Source organism: Schistocerca cancellata, chromosome 2 (genome assembly GCF_023864275.1).
Source record: "Schistocerca cancellata isolate TAMUIC-IGC-003103 chromosome 2, iqSchCanc2.1, whole genome shotgun sequence".
Classification (NCBI taxonomy): domain Eukaryota; kingdom Metazoa; phylum Arthropoda; class Insecta; order Orthoptera; family Acrididae; genus Schistocerca; species Schistocerca cancellata.
In genome coordinates this window covers 589932916-589952914 of record NC_064627.1, presented here as the reverse complement: position 1 = coordinate 589952914, position 19999 = coordinate 589932916, and the positions used below count along the sequence as shown (strand labels likewise).

The window sequence follows — 19999 nt, the reverse complement described above, 5'->3', positions numbered from 1 at the left end:
ATGTTGCAGTTTCTTTGAAAGTTCACAGTCTTGACTTGGTTGTAGCTCTACTGTGCTCATAATTTGTGTTATCTGTAGAGATACAAAAATGAAAAATGTGTTGCACTGATTAATATTTTATGACTGCGAGTGGATAGATGATTCCAGTAACAAAAATTTAATTTGTTCCATCAGAGTACTCACTCTTAATTCTTGTTCATGAAACAGAATATTAAGCTTTTGTTGTGTACATTACTGTTAAAATGTATATGGATTCCTTGACACACAAACTCTTGTTTTTCTACAGGTTTCTGAACTACTGAAATATGCAGCTGATTCACCTAAGAAATTAACTTGTGACCAAAAGTGCTCATAACTCCAACAGTCCTTTTTCCTAAACTTGTGAGGAGAGGGAGCTTAGGTAATGGGAAATAACAGGAAATAATATGGTCAACATTTGTCAACAGACAGCTGATCTAGAAATCCTAACAGATAGCAGGCGACTTTTTAAAAGTGGGCAGCGACAATGTTTCATTGTGTGGTCTCACAAATATGAACAATTAATTCATGGAAAGACTATATTATTTGCTAAGTAGGTACAAATATTAGGGTGAGATGTATACAACAATGACCAAAACAAAAACCAAGAATTATTTCACATAAAGACTTATAAATGCTGAGTAATATACAAAACCAAATACCTAAGTACAGTTGCAGTAAATGAGAAGAAGTTTATATAAACAAACTGAGCAAAGTGAAGTAATTACACAGCAGAGCTATGCATGTTGGTAATACTGTTTTCAGATTTCTGAGGTACACTTCTAATATGATATAGTTTCTGTTCCTCTTCTGATATTGGAACAGGTGCTCCTGACATGTAATCCTTACCATCAATGCCTTTTGGAAAAGCAATTACATCCCGAATGCTTGATGTATGACACAGCAATGACATTAGCCGATCGATACCTTTAAAAAAGTAAAATACAGTAAGCAAAGATTTACAAAATAATCTGCTTACAAGTGCAAGTATTCACACAAAAGTCTGCTTATAAACATGTACAATGACAGCAAAGATAAATATTACCTACTAACATTAATATCGCCAATTCCTAGGTGCAGTGTCTATGTATTAATACAATGGAAGATTCAGAGTAAACAAGTGGCACTACTGTAAATACTGTGAATCATTTATAGATCTCTACATATTGCTGATTTACAAAGTTTATCTTGATTATAATAGTGTTTGATGACAACCAATGTACTGCTGTGGAAAAAGTGCAAATTCGAAATGAACCACATGGAAACCATACTCACACACACCTCTACATTTTAGCAAACTTTATTTATAGGAGAAGCCATCAACTACACTAATGACACTGTATCAATCTAAAATCCAATTTACTTTAAGATAAGGCAACTGAATTACTAATGATTGACAACTGTTCACATTTTCTTATTCAAAGTTGGATGTACTCTGGTATATCAAGTAAAAATATTGAAGAGCAAACACTGTTGGAAGGACTCAAGCTTACGGGTACAAAATTTTGGACTGGTAAATAAATTTCATGGAATTCACTAATAAGGTGATTTTATCAATTGTGCTTCTTCAGTTTCTTTCATACTTAAGAAGAGCATTTGAAGATTAATGGCTGGACGCCAGTTTCTTAAAGCAGTATGATGCACTTCTGAAAAATGCTAAAAAATTGACTCTGAAGATTTGTGTGTGCTGTTGGGTATGAAAAATTTAAATCATATTGACACAGCCCTTCATAACTGTGTGCATCACTTAATAGTCTTGCAATCAAAAGGTTGATGGTCTGATTCTCACTAGATACTTTTTTTTTTTTTTTTTTTTTTTTTTAATTGCGTACTCACCAGTTCCTTGAAGGTTTCAATTGCTCTCTCAGCAAGCAGTTCTTTTGTGTCCTCAGTAACATTTCATAATAGGCAAAGAGAATTATTTCTCCATGGCTCACACCATTGCAAAAGTGACTGATATGTATTAGGAACAATATTGGTCCTAATTTGCCACCCCTAGGAATTCCAATACCTTATTACTGTATTTTGATTCTGATAAATGTTTAATTACAAGTTCAGCCTTGTTTGAGATTTGCATTTTTATTCATTACACCTTATCTGTTAGGTATAATTAGAACCAGTCATTAGCTACACCTCTTATTAATAATGATTCTATTTTATTTAGTGTAACCTTATAGCCAGCAGTATAAAAAGCTTTAAAATATCTACGAATATGCCTGTAACACAATCAGCCTTGTCAACATCATCAAGTACTGCTTTTATGAAGTAATAAACTACTTGCAAACAATGTGAATAAACTTTTTTTTTCCAAACATTGTAGAGAAATTATAAAAAAAAAAATCTTCCACACAAATAATTATTCGCCAAGTACAATGATTTATTACCAACCACAGAGCATAAAGTGAATAAAACTGCACAAAACATAAAAATGAAATGTCAGCAATCCTAAATGAAGTGTCAATCTCTGTACTGAAACTACACATACAAAGCATATAAGCTCTCATAACAAATATAATAAAAGAGCCATTCGCATCAGAGAACTTTCCAGTGTATTTAAAACAGACAAGAGTTGTGCCTCCGTTAAAGAAAGGCAATGCAGAAGACAAAGAAAACTACAGACATATTTTGTGCTGTCATTATTCTCAAAAACCTACATCTATATCTATATAGCCACAAATACTCCATACAACGGATGGCAGAGGGAACCTAGTATTGCTACTAATCATTTCCTTTCCTGTTCCACTCTCAAACGGAGTGAGGGAAAAATACTTGCCTATATGCCTCCATATGAGTACCAATTTCTCTTTTCTTACCTTTTTGGTCCTTACGCGAAATGTACGTTGATGGTTGTAGAATAGTTTTGCAATCAGTTTCAAATGTCGTACTGGAGAATTACACCCTTCCCTACTACTGTTCTTATGTGCTAGTTCCATGTATGTTTTTTTTGCAGCTTTATACCTAGATATTTAAATGATGTGACTGCCCTGCCAAGCAATGTTGTATTTGAAAATTACAGGATTGTTTTTCCTATTCATCTGCATTAACTTACATTTTTCTACATTTAGAGCAAGCTACTATGGACAGTTTAAAGAGAGAGAGAACAGGAGCAGTCTCAGAAACTGAACTGATAACTTTAAAACTCTTACCTAATGCAATGCCGCCATGTGGTGGACATCCGCTCTGTAGAGCATCGATAAGGTGGTGAAGAGAGTTCGGTTCGATTTGTAGAATGTTCTTAAGAATAAAAGTCTGCAGCGCTGCATCATGGATACGAATGGAACCTCCACCAACTTCACAACCATTGATGACTAAGTCATAATGTAGTCCACGGACCTTAAAATGAGAGAAAAACTTGACACCTCTATTTTTGTGTTATGCAAAAGATTCAAACTATTAAGCAAATTGTAAAATACAGTAAGTCATGTTATTGAAGTTTGCAGCAACAAACATAACACACTTGACAACAAACCTTTAAAGGCTCCATTTCCAACAAAGGAAGGTCATCTGGATGTGGTTGTGTAAATGGGTGATGTGCTGACACTACACTTCCCTGCATATCTCCTTCCAAAAATAGTGGAAAATCTACAACCCACAAAGGACTAAATTTTTTTGTTGTATATCCTTCAGCGCCTTCAGCTATCAAGTGAGCTATGAACTCTTCTCGAATTTTCCCTAATGCTGGCAGCTGAAAATTTAAATTTCTGATAGGTGAAACTAAAAAAATTATAATCATGACTGAAACTCTTATTTCTACAAAAATATACTGCCTGACAAAAAAAGTGAAGTACCCAGAAGGGGAAGAGGGAACAAAATTAAACTTCATGGGTTGAAAGAGTATATGATGTTATTTCAGTGATTACACTGTTGAGTCAGATTTACAAAGAACCTCACAGTATGATCCCATGTATCACTATTACATCACATCCCCTCTGGTATGAATGCACACACTGACGCAGGTAGAAAGGGTGTCAATATAGCCAATGTATTCTCTCCAATTTATATATTTACTTTTTTTTCATAGAACCATCACAGTGATGGTTTTTGCAATAGTCAGAAATAACAGCACAATTGTAATTACACTTACAAAATATGTTATACACTGCAGCTGTTTTATCTTATTTCTATTTTATACATTTATTACATTACAGCTGATATGCTAATGGTTCATGTTACAATCAGTGTCTTACAATTCACTGAATGAATATAAACATTTTTCTATCAGAAAAGATTTTAATTCTATGTTAAAACCATTCCCTGTATATGTTCATAGAGAGTTTGGTAGTCTGTTACACCAAATCAAACTACTGATGTGTGGGCTTCTGTCAGGTCATTTTTAATGTTGTTCTTTTCTGGAAATAGGTAAATTTGTTCTGATGATGTGATCACGTACATCACTGCACTTGCTAACTTCAGTTGATTGACCCATAAAAATGTAACTAATTTAAAGATGTACAGAGGGTACATTGGTAGGTATTTGTGCTGTATAAACACTGCACGACATGATCTCCATGGCCCATCCCATGAATAAGTCTTACTACCCTTTTCTGTGAGAGCAGTATTTTTTTAAGAATACGCCGGCTGCACAACCCCCACAGTTCAGTCCCATAATATACCATTTTATGTGTCTGGCTAAGAACTACCTTTGTGAGCTGGCTATGGACGTACAAGATTCCGCATACGAAATTAACGTGGTTTGTCCACCACAAACTTTCATCAGCATATACATCCATGAAATTACAGCTCCCAGTTTCTGTTGGTGAGATGTTACATACATTATTTACATTGCTGTGGTGAGGGCTTCCTGTTTTAAATGCCAGTAATAAGTTTTGTAACATTCACCTTCAGGTGCTGATCATATATATACAGGGAGTATCATAATTAATGGTGTAAATACATTCAGTTGAAAGTACATGATACTAGAAGGGTGTAAATACATTCAGTTGAAAGTACATGATACTAGAAGCAAAAAGGTCTCAGTAAACACAGGGTAGAAAATGCATACCTTAAGACCTATGAGCAATTTTTCATCTTCAATACTGTGAAACAAATCTCTTCTACTGCAAGCTCTTTGCTTTCCATACTTTGAGAAGTGGCAGTACGGACCAAAACAAGAAAAAAAAGTCCAGTAAATAAGTGCTTTAAAATGCATACGTTAAGAGCTATGAGCACTTCTTCATCTTCGCTACTTTGAAATACAACTCATCTAATGAACACCCTGTGTGTGTTTATATGAAGTTCATAATTGTATCATTTTTTACGTGGTTTCACTACTCATTTGTACAACAGTTGGAAATTTGTCTTCTCTAATGCTGCAAGTAATCAGGTATTCAAGAGATTTAGAGATTCCTTTTAAGCATACCTGAGTAATAGCACTGAATATGTCATCCCATCCAGATGAAAGTTTTTTCTTTGCAATGTGTTGACATAGGGTCTCTACCTGTGCATCTATAGTATGGGTCGATTGGCCCCCACAAATGGTCATTGAAAATATTATATACCGAATTTGAGTTTTTTACAATGTTAATATCATGTCTTATGCTGAATGGTTCCGTGTTCACCTTCTTGGGAACTTTGCAGTACTTGTCAATCAGCCCCCATGATGCTTTACTTACGTTGTCAGACTGTTCTATTGCTTTGCTGTTAACCTGATTCCTTAGGTCAGAAATTTCATTTTTAATACTTTCCTTTGCCCAATTGTATTTTTCTTTAAAGATCTGCAGAGTAGTAGCTTTATAAAGCAGGTTTAGATTGTGTGTTCTCTGCCTGAGCCTAATCAGATTTGGTGGGAGTTTTACTCTAGGATTACTTCCTTTTTTGCAGTGTTTAACTGTCTTCTGGATTTCTCTGACTGGATATTAATATTCGTAATGACTCAAGAGGGTTGAACAGAACTCATTCCATTTGTCATCAGACCCTTTCACCTGGCACACATTACTCCATTTCTCATTTGCTAATTTTTATTTAAGAGCATCAATGTTTGAGGTATTCAGAGTTCGTTTCTGCAGAGCAATTTTTATTTTTGTCACCACTGAATTTACATACTGTATCATCAGATAGAAGTGTTCAAAATAATGAAAATCTAAGCTACTGTGATTTACCTTACCTACAACATCTTTGTTAATTATAGCATAATCTATTCCAGTGGAGCATGTGTGTCACTCTAGTGTCAGAGCTTACCATTATTTAAAAGATAGTTTGGGCTTAATACATCACTGAGTTTCAAGTTTACTATACTACTTGAATTTGGATCTATATTAAGGTCGCCTAACATAGTAAGGTCATTAGGACAATTCTGATCATTTAAATTACTAACTCTATCAATAAACAACATTACATCAGCATTTAGTGGTGGATATACCCCAATCACTTTATCCTTAAGTAATTTGAGATCATTACCGTGGAGCATAACACCTGTCATTTCAATCGAGCCTTGTTTTGTGTGGTGTTCAAGAAATGAAATTTTTAAACTGCTATGTCCTTAATATCAAACATTGCTACACCACCACCATTATGGTTTTGCCTACAATAACTATTTGCTAGTAAGTAATCTTCTAATTTCTAATACATAATTTCAATGTATTTTTAGTCCATGTTCAGTTATTACTAACACATGTGGTGTGTGCTCCTCTATGAATATTTGCTATATGTCTAGTTTTATTGACATATTGCACATTTAAGTGCATGTACTTTATGGGTATTAACCTTTCTTGGTGATTTGCCACCTTGCATGGATCACATTTGTTTAAGTTACATTGTTTATGACAACCTGTTGAAAAACTGGGTTTTTAGGACTTTCCTGCAGTGATTGATCACTTAATTTCACAGCCTGCTTTTTCTTCAAGTGAACGGGACTGAGGTATATCCAAGCTACATCCCTGAACACTAGTAGTAAGGTCCTTTATTCTAAAAAAAAGTATCATGGTTGTGGTCCAGAGCTATTGGATCCTCCTCCTCATTGTCTTTATCACACAGTTCACTTATATGGGAAATTAGCTTGGCCTTTCCCTTTCTGTTTATGTGGAATCCTTGCCTTGTATGTTCATCATGAGTAATGGGTCCTTAAGTCTAGGAAATGTAGAGAGTTAAACTTATCATGCAGTTTCTTTAGCAGAAAAATGGTTTAATAGCCCTGTTAGAAAAGCACTATGTAAGCAAAGAGCACTTCATCTCAGATTCAAGAGGAGTAAAAACCTAGCTGACAAACTAAAGCTGAATCAAGCAAAAATGAGCATAAGGAGAGCAATGAGAGAAGCATTTAACGATTTTTAAAGTAAGACATTGTCAACCGACCTGAGTAAAAACCCTAAGAGATTTTAGTAATTTGTAAAATCAGTAACTGGGTCAAAATCATCTATTCATTCTCCCAGCGACCACACCGGCATCGTAACGGAAGATAGCAGGGAGAAGGCCGAAATACTGAATTCGGTCTTTCGAAGTTTGTTTCACTATGGAAGACGTAACACTGCCCCTCCCTTCAGTCATCATACGAACATCAAAATGGCAGGTATTGAGATAACCAATCGTGGAACTGAAAAGCAGCTACAATCGCTTAGTAGTGGAAAGGCTTCGGGACCACATGAGATACCTATAAGATTCTATAAAGATTGTGCGAAAGAATTTGCTCCCCTTCCAGCAGTAGTTTATTGTAGAAAAATGTTAAAAATTATGAACTTTATTTTAGATCGCTGTAGCAACGAAAGGTACCTAACAACTGGAAAAATCACAGTCATTCTCATTTTTAAGAAAGGCCATAAGACATATCCACACAATTATAGACCTATATCGTTGACGTCAATCTGTTATAGGATTATGGAACATGTTTTATGCTCAAGAATTAATTTTTGGAAAATGAATATTTCCTCTATAAAAATCAACATGTATTCCGCAGAGATCCTGCAAAACTCGACTTGCTCTATTCCTCCATGAGATCCACAGGGTGGTGGAGAACAGCGCTTAGGTTGATGCAGTGTTCCTTGATTTCAGTAAGGCATTTGACACCATCTCGCATTGCCGTTTAATGAAAAAAATATGAGCTTACGGAGTATTGGAGCAGACTTGAGATTGTATTCAAGACTTTCTTCAGATAGAACTTAACACTTCACTCGTAATGAAACTAAATCTACAGATGTAACAGTAATATCCGGAGTACCACAGGAAAGTGTGATATATATATAAATGATCTAGTGGAAAGCATTAGATGCTCTTTAAGGCTATTTGCAGATGATGCAGTTGTCTGTACCAAAGTAGCAATGCCAGAAGATAGTAAGAATTTGCAGAATGACCTGCAGAGAATTGACATATGGTGTAGGCTCTGGCAGTAGACCCAGAACATAAATAAATGTAACATATTGCACATATATAGGAAAAGAAATCCACTACTGTACAGCTACACTATTAATGCCAAACAGCTGGAGACAGTGTCTGCCATAAAATATCTAGGCATAACTATCCAGAGTGACCTTAAGTGGAATGACCACATGAAAGAGAAAGTGGGAAAAGCAGACATCAGACTCAGATTCATTGAAAAAAATCTTAAGGAAATGTAACTCATCCATGAAGGAAGTGGTTTATAAGGTGCTGATGTGCCTGATTCTTCAGTATTGTTCATGTATCTGGGATCCCTATCATGTAGGACTAATAGAGAAGATCCAATGAAGAGCAGCACGTTTCGTCACGGGATCGTTTAGCTGGTGAGAGAGCGTTACGGAGATGCTAAACAAACTCCATTGGCAGACGTTACAAGACAGGTGTTGTACATCATGGAGAGATTTACTATTGAAATGTCTGGACAGCACTTTTCAGGAGGAGTCAGACAACATGTTACATTAGCCCATACAGAGACTTACCGACAATCACTCTTCCCACACACTATTCACGAGTGGAACATGGTTGGAGGGACAGATAGTGGTACTGAAAGTACCCTCCGCCACTCCATTAGGTGGCTTGTGGAGTATGATGTAGATGTAGATTGTAATTCCTGAAATGATGGCCAGTCATAAAACTGACTTAATTTGCTGAGTCAAGCTGTTTGTATACATATCTCATGCTTAACATTCTTCTACAACAACGCATGCACTGCTATGAGAATTTCCTACACTTAAATTTCTAGCTGATTTGATGAGCTAAGTCTTTAATTAAGAGCAAAAATAAGTAGTATTAGAAGTATCTACTCTAAAGTTGAGCGAAATCTCTTTTCATATAGGCCTACACTGCCTCACAAAAAAGGTGAAGCACTCAGATGTCAGTGTAACTTTGTGCACATATATGCCATTGGTGGGTATGTAAATGATTAGAGTTGAAAATCTCTGTAGCATGTAGAATGGCCACCAGTATCAGTGTTGTGACCAGATCTGGTAGGGTATAAAGGCCATCAGATACAGAATTATTGCTGTGAAGGAATTAAGATGCCGGATACTCATCTTAGATAGATTTATCAGCACCTGACAAGAATCTGAAAGGGGTCTCATTGTGTGTCTCCATTCGGCTGGCAGGTTGAATGGTACATTGGATGATGCCGAAAAGTAATGCCTCCAAATTTTGTACCTGGAAACTCTTAAAGCTTAAATAAAACATAATTTATTAACATTCTACGCAGTTATTCTTCATGTCTACATGTCTGCAGCCATCTGCCGCTAGAGAGTTCTGAGTTGTAGCGTGTAACATGGTGGTGTGTAACATAACTGTTTTGGTGCAAGGGAAACTGCATGCTGTGGCTGAGTTTTCAATTCAGAGATTTTGTCCACACTAGGAGCACCCTCTCCTTCAGCATGATGGTGCCAAACCGCACACGAGTGCTGCAACAATCCAATGTCTTGAGTTCAAACATCCTCCATATGGCCCTGACCTGATCCTATCTGATTTTCATATGTTTCCAAAATTTAAAGAAAACCTCAGAGAACTTCATGTGGATAGTGGTGGAGCAGTGCAATAAGAGATGAGGTTGTGGCCCTGTCAACGAAGTCAAACATTCTACAGTGACATTATTGACAAACTGGTCTCTCACTGGGAGAAATGTATCATCAGGGTGACTATGTTGAGAAATAAATATGTAGACATGAAGAATAAAGATGGAGAATGTTAATAAAGTTGTTTTATTTAAAAGGCTTTGAGAGTTATCACATAAAAAATTGAGAGGCATTACTTTTCAGCTTGCTGTCATAATATCCATTTTTGTGGGGCATTTAGATGCAACAGTTGCCCGATGTTTGACTGCATGGGAACATGAGGGCAAGCTTACTCTTCGTTAATGTTCCGGTTGACCACATCGCAGGGAGACAGCACCATACTGTGCACAAACACATCGTAACCCCTTTGCATCTGTGCCTGCCATCCAAGAACAGATGTACTTCCTGCAACATTGTGTGTCACCTTGAATCATTAGTTGGCGACTTGCATCCAGCATGCTAGTGGATTATAGTCTTGTGCAGGAGTTACCGTTTAAATTTAATCACATATGGCTGCATATGGAATGGTGACATGAGTGGGAAGCAAGGGCAGCTGATGAATGCTTCTGCATTGTGTTCAGTGATGAGTTGTGGTCCTGCACAAACCCAGATGACTGTCAACGTGTATGATGGCAACCTGGGGAGAGATCCCATTCTTCAATTGTTTTGGAGGGTCACACTACTGGGGGTGGGGTGCATGCAACTTTGTAACATCACACATTTTTCTGGTTTTCTTGCATTGGCCCCTGATTTGTGCATATGGTGGCCCATGCAAAGGTGAGGGGGTCTCACCATTCAAGATGGGGACACATTTGTAGCAGTCATGCAGAACGTGTCTGCAGTTCTCTCCACAATGTGCTTCGTTTTACTTTATCTTAGTATTAAGAATATTGAATTTTTCATGTACATCAGCACTTTGTTCAAGTGGTCTAATGAGAAATACTTGGAATTTGAAAAGCATTATTGAGCATTTCCTTGTTTATACCACATTAATTCAGAGAATTATAAAGACATACTGGAACTAAATGGCTGTATAAAATTTCTCACAACTATTTACAAGCTGGAAACAAGGCAAACTTGAAGAAAATTAGAAGCCTTCGTTCGTACCTCAGACAAAAATATGTTGGAAAAAAAAATTGAAACACTGAAGCGCTTAATGAAATAATTTAACTAAAAGCAAGAAATAAAATAGATTAGAAAAACAGTTCATGGGTCTTTGAATGATGCTCTAAATCTATACTCTTTTTTATCAGGAAAAGTGAGCGAGCAATAACAATTATGACAATAAAACTTGTAAGGAGACATTACTACTTCTTTCACCACACACATTCTCTTTCCTAGTATTTGAAACATTTTTGTGACTGAAAAACTTTTGGAATCTTTTTTATACCTTTCTGCATGGATGATAGAAGCTGTCAAGGCCACATAACAGCAGACTGCATGATGTATGTAATCCACCAGACGAATATCTTCTAGTAACCTTTAAGATTCTAAGATTGTAACTTATTTGGTGTATATGATCTTGAGCATCATTCAAAGGCATGTCAAATGTTTTTCTAATCTAGTTTATTTGTTGCTTTTACACTAATGCTTTCACAAAACATTTGACCTTTTTTCAGTTTTTTTTTATTTTTTACTTTTCTTCAGAAAGCTTAAAATACAATTATTTAAATACTGATCAGTATTCTGTTAATACTGAGAGTATATGGATCAAGATAATGCAGAGAAGTTTCAGTGTATTCTGTGATTTGATATTTGATTTTTTTATATGAAAGAAATTCGCAATTTCTAATGCGGTGAGAAGTGGTCTTGTGATAACTGCTTCAGCTTGAGATGGTACACCTTGATGCCCGCAATGCTGTCACAGTCAAAGAGCAGTTCAATCTTAGATGTAGGAAGTGCTTCTGTTCTAAAGTGCTGCTCTGCATCATATGGTGGATTGCTTCTCAAACACATACACTCTTCGACAACTTCCTTCAAGGCATAGTTGATCTTCAACAGTCTCATTCAAAATCGAACAAAGGATCTAAGGTTCGAAATCAGCTCAAAATCACACACACTTGGCCAGCAACAAATATTTGTCTGCCCAAGGGAGCTCACACCTGAAGACAAAGTAAGACTTTGTGACTTGTGAGCAGTTATCACACAGCTCAAAGTCAAAAGCAACTGAATTCACTGAATTTTGATGTTGAATTTGTCATCGTAATCAACAGCTATTGACTGAATAACGTAAAAATGTTTATCATTGGTAGAAATTTTGAAAGGATTGTACACGTGAACAAGAACTGATCTTTGTGCAACTGATCTCGATGCATCCAACAAATTTCAACAATTTCACCCAGTGACCCATTAATGAGAGCAGCACTAACTGAAATGTTTACACTCAACATACCTCAAGCGCAGACTGCAATAATGGTTTCATCAGCAAGTCCACCATAGTCATTGGCCAAATCCTTATAAACTTGTCAGTTTGACAAGCCTCTGCTGGTTCCAAGCAATGTACTGTGCATTTTTTGGATAGATATGAAGCTGAGTCTCACTCTTCAATCTCAAATGAAGACAGTGGCAGATACAGAAAAACCTCAAGGAGGGGATGCTAAAAATATCCTGTACTATCTTTACTTTTATCATAATAAAAAATAATCAACTCACATGCAAAGTTTAAGAAAGTTTTATTTAAACTGATTATAGACATATACAAGACAATGCCATCTTATGATACAAAAAGTTACACTTGTGGTTCTCTTCCTTAAATGAGGAATTCTATGCACCTATTCTTCCTGGCAAATTGGTTAATTACATCATCAATAGGACAATCATTGTCGACCTCAGCCATGTCTTTGTATGGAGCAGTGTTGAAAAACTTCTTTCTACTGTAGTAATAGATGCGGGTAGATAAGCAAGTATTTTGTACAGCACGTGCAAAATAGGATAGTCAGATCTAGGACAAACAGTCAGTGCTTGTATAACAGAATCACGATCATTAAGGGTGATTATGCTTGTTTGCTTGTACTGAAGAATCTCTCCCATTAATCTCTTTTTAATCACAATGAGTGATTCTTCTTCAAAGAATGGTAGGTTAGTTAAGCACTGATTCAATTTATGAGTCAGATCATTACCGTTGTGTTTCAGTAGTTGCTTGGGCAAAAATATGTTGAATTTTAAATGATAAATATTTTCTTCGGCAAAATGTTCTCTCATGTCAGTCGTAACATGGTCCAGTGTTGGAATAAAAACAGTAGTTTTCCAATATGTCATACTCGATAACTTTATTCCGTCGAGACGACTGATGAAAGAATAGCATGCGGGCTGAATGACAGGAGCAATGTAGGTGGCAATGCGGGCAGCCCCGCAAGCGGAGGGGCAGGGGGGGTCGCACCCCCCCATATGCATCTGCCACTGAATGAAGTTCATATATAGCTCAGCCATATAGGACATCCCTTCATCAGCAGTGAAGTTGCCATCACGAAGTCAATAACGCAATTCAATGAAGACATTATTTTGATGTCACGTACTTTGATGGAGTTCCATGAAATTGAAGAGATGCCACAGATGAAAAGTATGCTCGTAAGACTTTGGCCACTTGAAAATCAATGAGCCAAGGACAGGCTACAATTGAAATAGCTCTCCAATGACACCAACGTCTGAATTACCAAATTCACCATTTTGCCATCATTTGACTTCTGTCAATTACAGCTAACATTTCAAACAAAGTTATTGAGCATTCATCAATTATGATCCAATGAACATAACTGAATTTAGGGACTTCTTTCTGTAGTCTTTCAACAGCTGCTAATCAAGTTTTTCTTAACCACTCTAATATCTTTCATGCAATTAAATCTGTTTTCTTACAAAACTGCATCTCATACTGGTCAATCTGCTAGCCCACTTGCCTATTTCTCACTCTTCATTTGTCAATGAAACTTTCGACAATTTTTTTCGTCAAATCACTAATTGAGGTGGTGTTTCTGGGACATATAAGTTATTACTATAGCTGTTATTTTCACCAATTCTGCATCTTTTGGTTTGCAGTAAGCCGGTATGAGATTTGAAAATGACTTCGGTCATGGAACCATCAGACATGTCTGGAGATGATTTATATGAATTCAGAAAGCAGAAATGAAGCCCTGAACTGTGGAAGGGAAGTGTGATAAAACAAAAGAAGGTCATGCATGGGTTCAGAGCATACCAACTGGAGAGGAAATAAAAAGGGAAACATGTGGTGGAGATTGCAAGTATCGTATAATGTCCATTGTTGTATTCCCTGTACATAATACTATGAAAAAAAAAAATCACAACACCAAAAAATAATTAATGTAGAGTAATGAAATTTTGGGAATAAATTTGTCTAGGTAACATATCTGAGTGATTAATACTGCAAAATCACAGGTTAATGTAAGTGTGAGATAAGCCATTGCAAATGTGAAATGCTGGTACATTAACAACCAGTGTAGCCATTAGAATGTTGACTTCTGAGCCTGCAAGTAATGACTGAAGGGATCACTGTGTTAAAAAAAGTCTACAGATACGTGTCTGTATGTTGGCTCCAATTTCAATTGTACAGCAAGTGGGATTCTTCCTACACATAGGTCAAGGGGGACCCGAAATGGCATAGTGTAACACTGAAACTGGTAACAAAAATAAAATAAAAATGGAAATTTAGACAGCTGAAGGTTTTGTGACCCGATGTTTTAACTCTCCCGTGTTACAAGCCAAGGCACTAAAAAGGATATTGAATTCCATTGTATTGCCTGTTTTGACATGCATTGATTAATTATGAATGTTTATTTATACACAGATAAGCCAAAACATTATGACCGCTGCCGCCCCCCCCCCCCCCTCCGTCCCCCCCGGTGTTGTGGGCATGTGACATGGTAACAAAAGTATGTAAGCTCAGCAACACAGACAGATCAATCAAGCAACGATATGGCCCGCAAAAGGGGAAATCCATTGAGATAAACCACTTTGATAAAGGACTATTATTATTATTACCACACAGAGACTGTAAACAAGTATCTCAAAGCTGGTAAAGCTGGTCAAAAGTTCACGTGCTACTGTCGTGACCATCTATGGACAGAGCTAGATGTACAGTGAAACTATCACTAGATGCTAAATGGTTGGCATCCATGACTCTTCATATAATGTAGGTGTCGTTTCTCGTACATTTTGAACATGGACCTCAGCAGCAGACCCCCCCCCCCTTCCCTCCCCCCATCCTACGTATTCACATGTTGACCTAACATCATCATCAATTACAATTGCAGGGGACGGGCACAGGACCATTGGGATTCAACTGATAATCAATGGAAACATGTCGGCTCTTCAATTGAATCACATTTTTGCTTTACCACAACGTCATTGAGGTGGATGGCGGCTCAAAATGTGCAGGCTGCCATGGACGCAGGCTGGTGGGAGCAGTATTACACTACTGGCAACATTCTCCTGCACTTGTATGGGACCTGTGGTAGTAATCAAAGCCACGCTGACAACTGCGAACCACTTGCATCCCTTAATGCTTGATGTCTTCCCTGATGGCAATTTCATTTTTCAGCAGTATAATCATCAGTGTCTCAGAGCCAGAACCAGAACCGGTGCTGCATTGGTCTGAGGGAAATTACAGTGAACTCACATTGATGTCTCGTCAACCAAATTCACGTAATGTAAATCCTACGGAACCCATATGGGTCGCTGTCAGATGCCATCACCACATACGCAAATCAGCGGCCTGTTATTTATGCGAATTACATGACTTGTGCATAGATATCTAATGCCATATACCACCACAAAACTACCAACAAACTGATAGATCCACGATGTACAGCATCAGAGCTGTATCTTATTCCAAAGATGGACAAACCAGCTATTAAGCAGATGGTCATGATGATGTGGCTCACCAATGCACAAGTAACAGGAAATGTATGAACATGTTGAAATGATTAAAAAGAATATATTTTTCTTGAAAAATATCATTTTTTAGTTACACGATATTTATGATGATAAAATTAGTGTTGTTCGGCACGACATCCAACCATTCTTCTCTAGAACCCTGAGGGTGATGATATATGAAAAAGAAACTCAAAAATTAAATGCTTTAGACAACACAAGACAACACTGCTCCTCCCCTTGTCCCCTGCAAACATGTGTTATCCTTTAAATGGTTCCAAACCTTTTAGCGCCACAGTGCTGCATATAGCATCTACCTGGGAGCCTGTATCTAATATTTTCTGGGTCTCATGAACAAATAAAGCGAGATGGGTCTCACACGATCGCTGTTTCCGGAACCCATGTTGATTCCCACAGAGCAGATTCTGGGTTTCCAGAAACGACATGATACGCGAGCAAAAAACATGTTCTAAAATTCTACAACACATCGACGTCAGAGATATAGGTCTATAGTTTTGTGCATCTGCTCGACGACCGTTCTTGAAGACTGGGACTACCTGTGCTCTTTTCCTATCATTTGGAACCTTCCGTTCCTCTAGACACTTGCGGTACACAGCTGTTAGAAGGGCGGCAAGTTCTTTCGTGTACTCAGTGTAGAATTGAATTGGTATCCCGTCAGGTCCAGTGGACTTTCCACTTTTCTATTCCTTGGACACGTATTTCGATGTCAGCCATTTTTTCATTCGTGCGAGGATTTAGAGAAGGAACTGCAATGTGGTCTTCCTCTGTGAAGCAGCTTTGGCAAAAGGTGTTTAGTATTTCAGCTTTACGCGTGTCATCCTCTGTTTCAATGCCATTATCATCCCAGAGTGTCTGGATATGCTGTTTCGACCCATTTACTGATTTAACGTAAGACCAGAACTTCCTAGGATTTTCTGTCAAGTCGGTGCATAGAATCTAACTTTCGAATTCACTGAACACTTCACACATAGCCCTCCTTATGCTAACTTTGACATTGTTTAGCTTCTGTTTGTCTGAGAGGTTTTGGCTGTGTTTAAACTTGGAGTGAAGCTCTCTTTGCTTTCGCAGTAGTTTCCTAACCTTTTTGTTGAACCACGTTGGGTTTTTCTTGTCCCTCACTGTTTTACTTGGCACGTACCTGGCTAAAACGCATTTTACGATTGCCTTGAACTTTTTCCATGAACACTCAACATTGTCAGTGTCGGAACAGAAATTTTCATTTTGATCTGTTAGGTAGTCTGAAATCTGCCTCCTATTACTCTTGCTAAACAGATAAACCTTCCTCACTTTTTTTATATTCCTATTAACTTCCATATTCAGGGATGCTGGAATGGCCTTATGATCACTGATTCCCTGTTCTGGGCTTACAGTGTCGAAAAGTTCGGGTTTGTTTGTTATCAGTAGGTCCAAGATGTTATCTCCAAGAGTCGGTTCTCTGTTTAATTGCTCGAGGTAATTTTCGGATAGTGCACTCAGTATAATGTCACTCGATGCTCTGTCCCTTCCACCCATCCTAAACATCTGAGTGTCCCAGTCTATATCTAGTAAATTGAAATCTCCACCTAAGACTATAACATGCTGAGGAAATTTATGTGAAATGTATTCCAGATTTTCTCTCAGTTGTTCTGCCACTAATGCTGCTGAGTCGGGAGCCAATTATTAACCTAGCTCGGTTGTCGAGTATAACCTCGACCCATAATAATTCACAGGAACTATCCACTTCTATTTCACTAAAGGATAAACAACTACTAACAGCGACAAACATGCCACCACCGGTTGCCTTCAATCTATCCTTTCTAAACACCATCTGCACCTTTGTAAAAATTTCGGCAGAATTTATCTCTGGCTTCAGCCAGCTTCCCATACCTAGACCAATTTCAGCTTTGGTGCTTTCTATCAGCACTTTCAGTTCCGGTACATTACCAATGCAGCTTCAACAGTTTACAATTACAATACCGATTGCTGCTTGGTCCCCGCATGTCCTGACTTTGCCTCACACTCTTCGAGGCTGTTGCCCTTTCTGTACTTGCCCGAGGCCATCTAAACTAAAAAACCACCCAGTCCACGCCACACAAGGTGATTGGTATGAATTTCATACAGAAGGGCATAAACTGTTCTATATGAAATATGTCTTAATTGTTTATTAACTCTTGTTTTCAAAATTTCAGTTAAATGAGAGAAATAACAGAAAGAGTAATGACATACATATGGTCTGCTTCCAATCAAAATTACACTTTTTTTTTAATAGCTGCTTCATTCACATTCCTATATTCACCTACAGATTTTAATAGCACAAGGCTTTCTTTGTAATGAGCTGTTTACATCTCTTAATGTGTATAGAACTATCTTGCAAGACATAAAAGTAAGCCACACTCACATACAAGTAAAATATACATCTCAAAATAACTGCAGTTGATCTGATACACCTGTCAGACTGGCTGAGGCGTTTTTGTATTAAGGTGAATGCTGAGATGGTTCGTATCTCCTGGCAAGAAACCCACACCATACACTGTTAAAATGGAATTCACATCATTCAAAAGGAAGATAATGCTGAGGTGATTCATGTCTCCTGGCAAGAAGCCCACACCATACACTGTTAAAATGGAATTCACATCATTCAAAAGGAAGATAGTATACCATTAAATTGTGATGTTAAGAAGAAATGTTAGCCTCACAGTGAGCATAGACTAACGATGTGTAGTCTTGGAAAGAAAGTAGAATAATGGAAGATGGAAGAGGAGAGGGGTGAAACAAAGTTGAAGCTAAACTTCTTTTCAATGAGAAAGTGTATCACATGTGATGCTATACCTGGCAGAATGTCGCATTTTCTTGCTCATTTCAGAAAAACATAAGAAACATAACAGTCATACATGAAACAGACCAGTGCATTATTGTGAATTTCCACTTGACTAATCTTGGGTTAATCTACTGGAGAGTAGGATATAAGGTAGTGCTAATGCTGTTGGTTGTGGAGGTACAGCATGTGTGCAGGCACACTTCCAATGCTCTTAACACACGAGAATTGTTTACTTTCTGGACTCCCCACCCACTTATGAAAGCAACTTTTCCTGCACACAGGATGTCTAGTCCCAAAAGAGCCTGAAGTACATCAGCTAAGATGAAATATTGTCCAATGAAGAAAATCAAATTTATCATTTTTAAACCAGTAAATAAAAGCAATGAGAGAAAATAGTTATGGTCAGATAAGTTTGGATTGGATTAAAGTAGAGGTGTATAGCGAATCATTCTTCTATTATTGCTCAAATGATCATGGTACATTATTTTGTCTTCACTAAACAATGTAAGGTCGTTAATGGCATACATATTTAGTGCAGATGATACTAATTTTTCTACTGATTTTTCACAATAGTATAATTTTCAGAAGCACACACACTTATTTACTGACTAAAAGGAGAATAATTCCTACAAAATAAAATTATTCATTCCAATTTGGCAAAAAAGTTACACTGTGTCAAAACAGAAGGAAAACTTCTAAGATTAAGAATACTCACAACATGGTTTTCCAAACCAGCAGCTAAGTATAACAGATCTCCATCTTTCAATTGGAGATTTTTCCTTGTGTCTTCCATCATAGAATTTATGTCCTCTATAAGAGACATGTTTTCTGAATTATTCCCAACAGGAATTATGATCAGCTTTTCTAAAGCATAATTTTTGGTGAAAGACTTTTTAAAATATCTCCTCATGCTCTCTGATAAATAGTCCTTTCAAATAAAGAAAAATTATTAATTTAACTGCATAAAAACAATTAAAATAAAAACAATACACCATTGCAATAGAGGACACCACCACTGAAGTAACAAAGAAACTGTTTTTTTTACTAATGTATGTTTGTGTTCATTCGCAAAATTTCAGCACAACAGACCATCACAGTTACACCATACAGCTCATAAATAAATAAATTCACTGTGGATTACTGTTCTAAAAGTTGTTGTAGGTACAATATACGGTGGTTCAAAGCCTTTGCATCGAACATCTAGGAGTGACAGGCAGATAGTCATGGGGGGAAACGGTGACACTAGGCATCCTTCTGTATCGGCTATGTTCCTGAGAGGCAGTTTGTTGTAAGCACTATACGATGTAGGTAAGCAGTGTGTGTTGTCTGCATTCCA

General features: G+C 37.2%; 1 protein-coding gene across 4 annotated transcripts in view; it reads right to left on the bottom strand.

Moving 5' to 3' along the window:
- Positions 1-543: 543 nt before the first annotated feature.
- LOC126162222 (aspartate--tRNA ligase, mitochondrial) overlaps positions 544-19999 on the bottom strand; it is a 138215-nt gene continuing 118759 nt past the window's right edge. For all 4 annotated transcript variants that reach the window (XM_049918576.1, XM_049918578.1, XM_049918577.1 and 1 more), the window contains 4 exons: positions 19379-19591; positions 3488-3703; positions 3165-3351; positions 544-945 (listed from right to left, as the gene is read on the bottom strand). In XM_049918576.1, coding sequence (XP_049774533.1) covers positions 743-945; positions 3165-3351; positions 3488-3703; positions 19379-19591 — 819 coding nt within the window. In that variant the 3' untranslated portion in view covers positions 544-742. The remainder of the gene's footprint in view (positions 946-3164; positions 3352-3487; positions 3704-19378; positions 19592-19999) is intronic.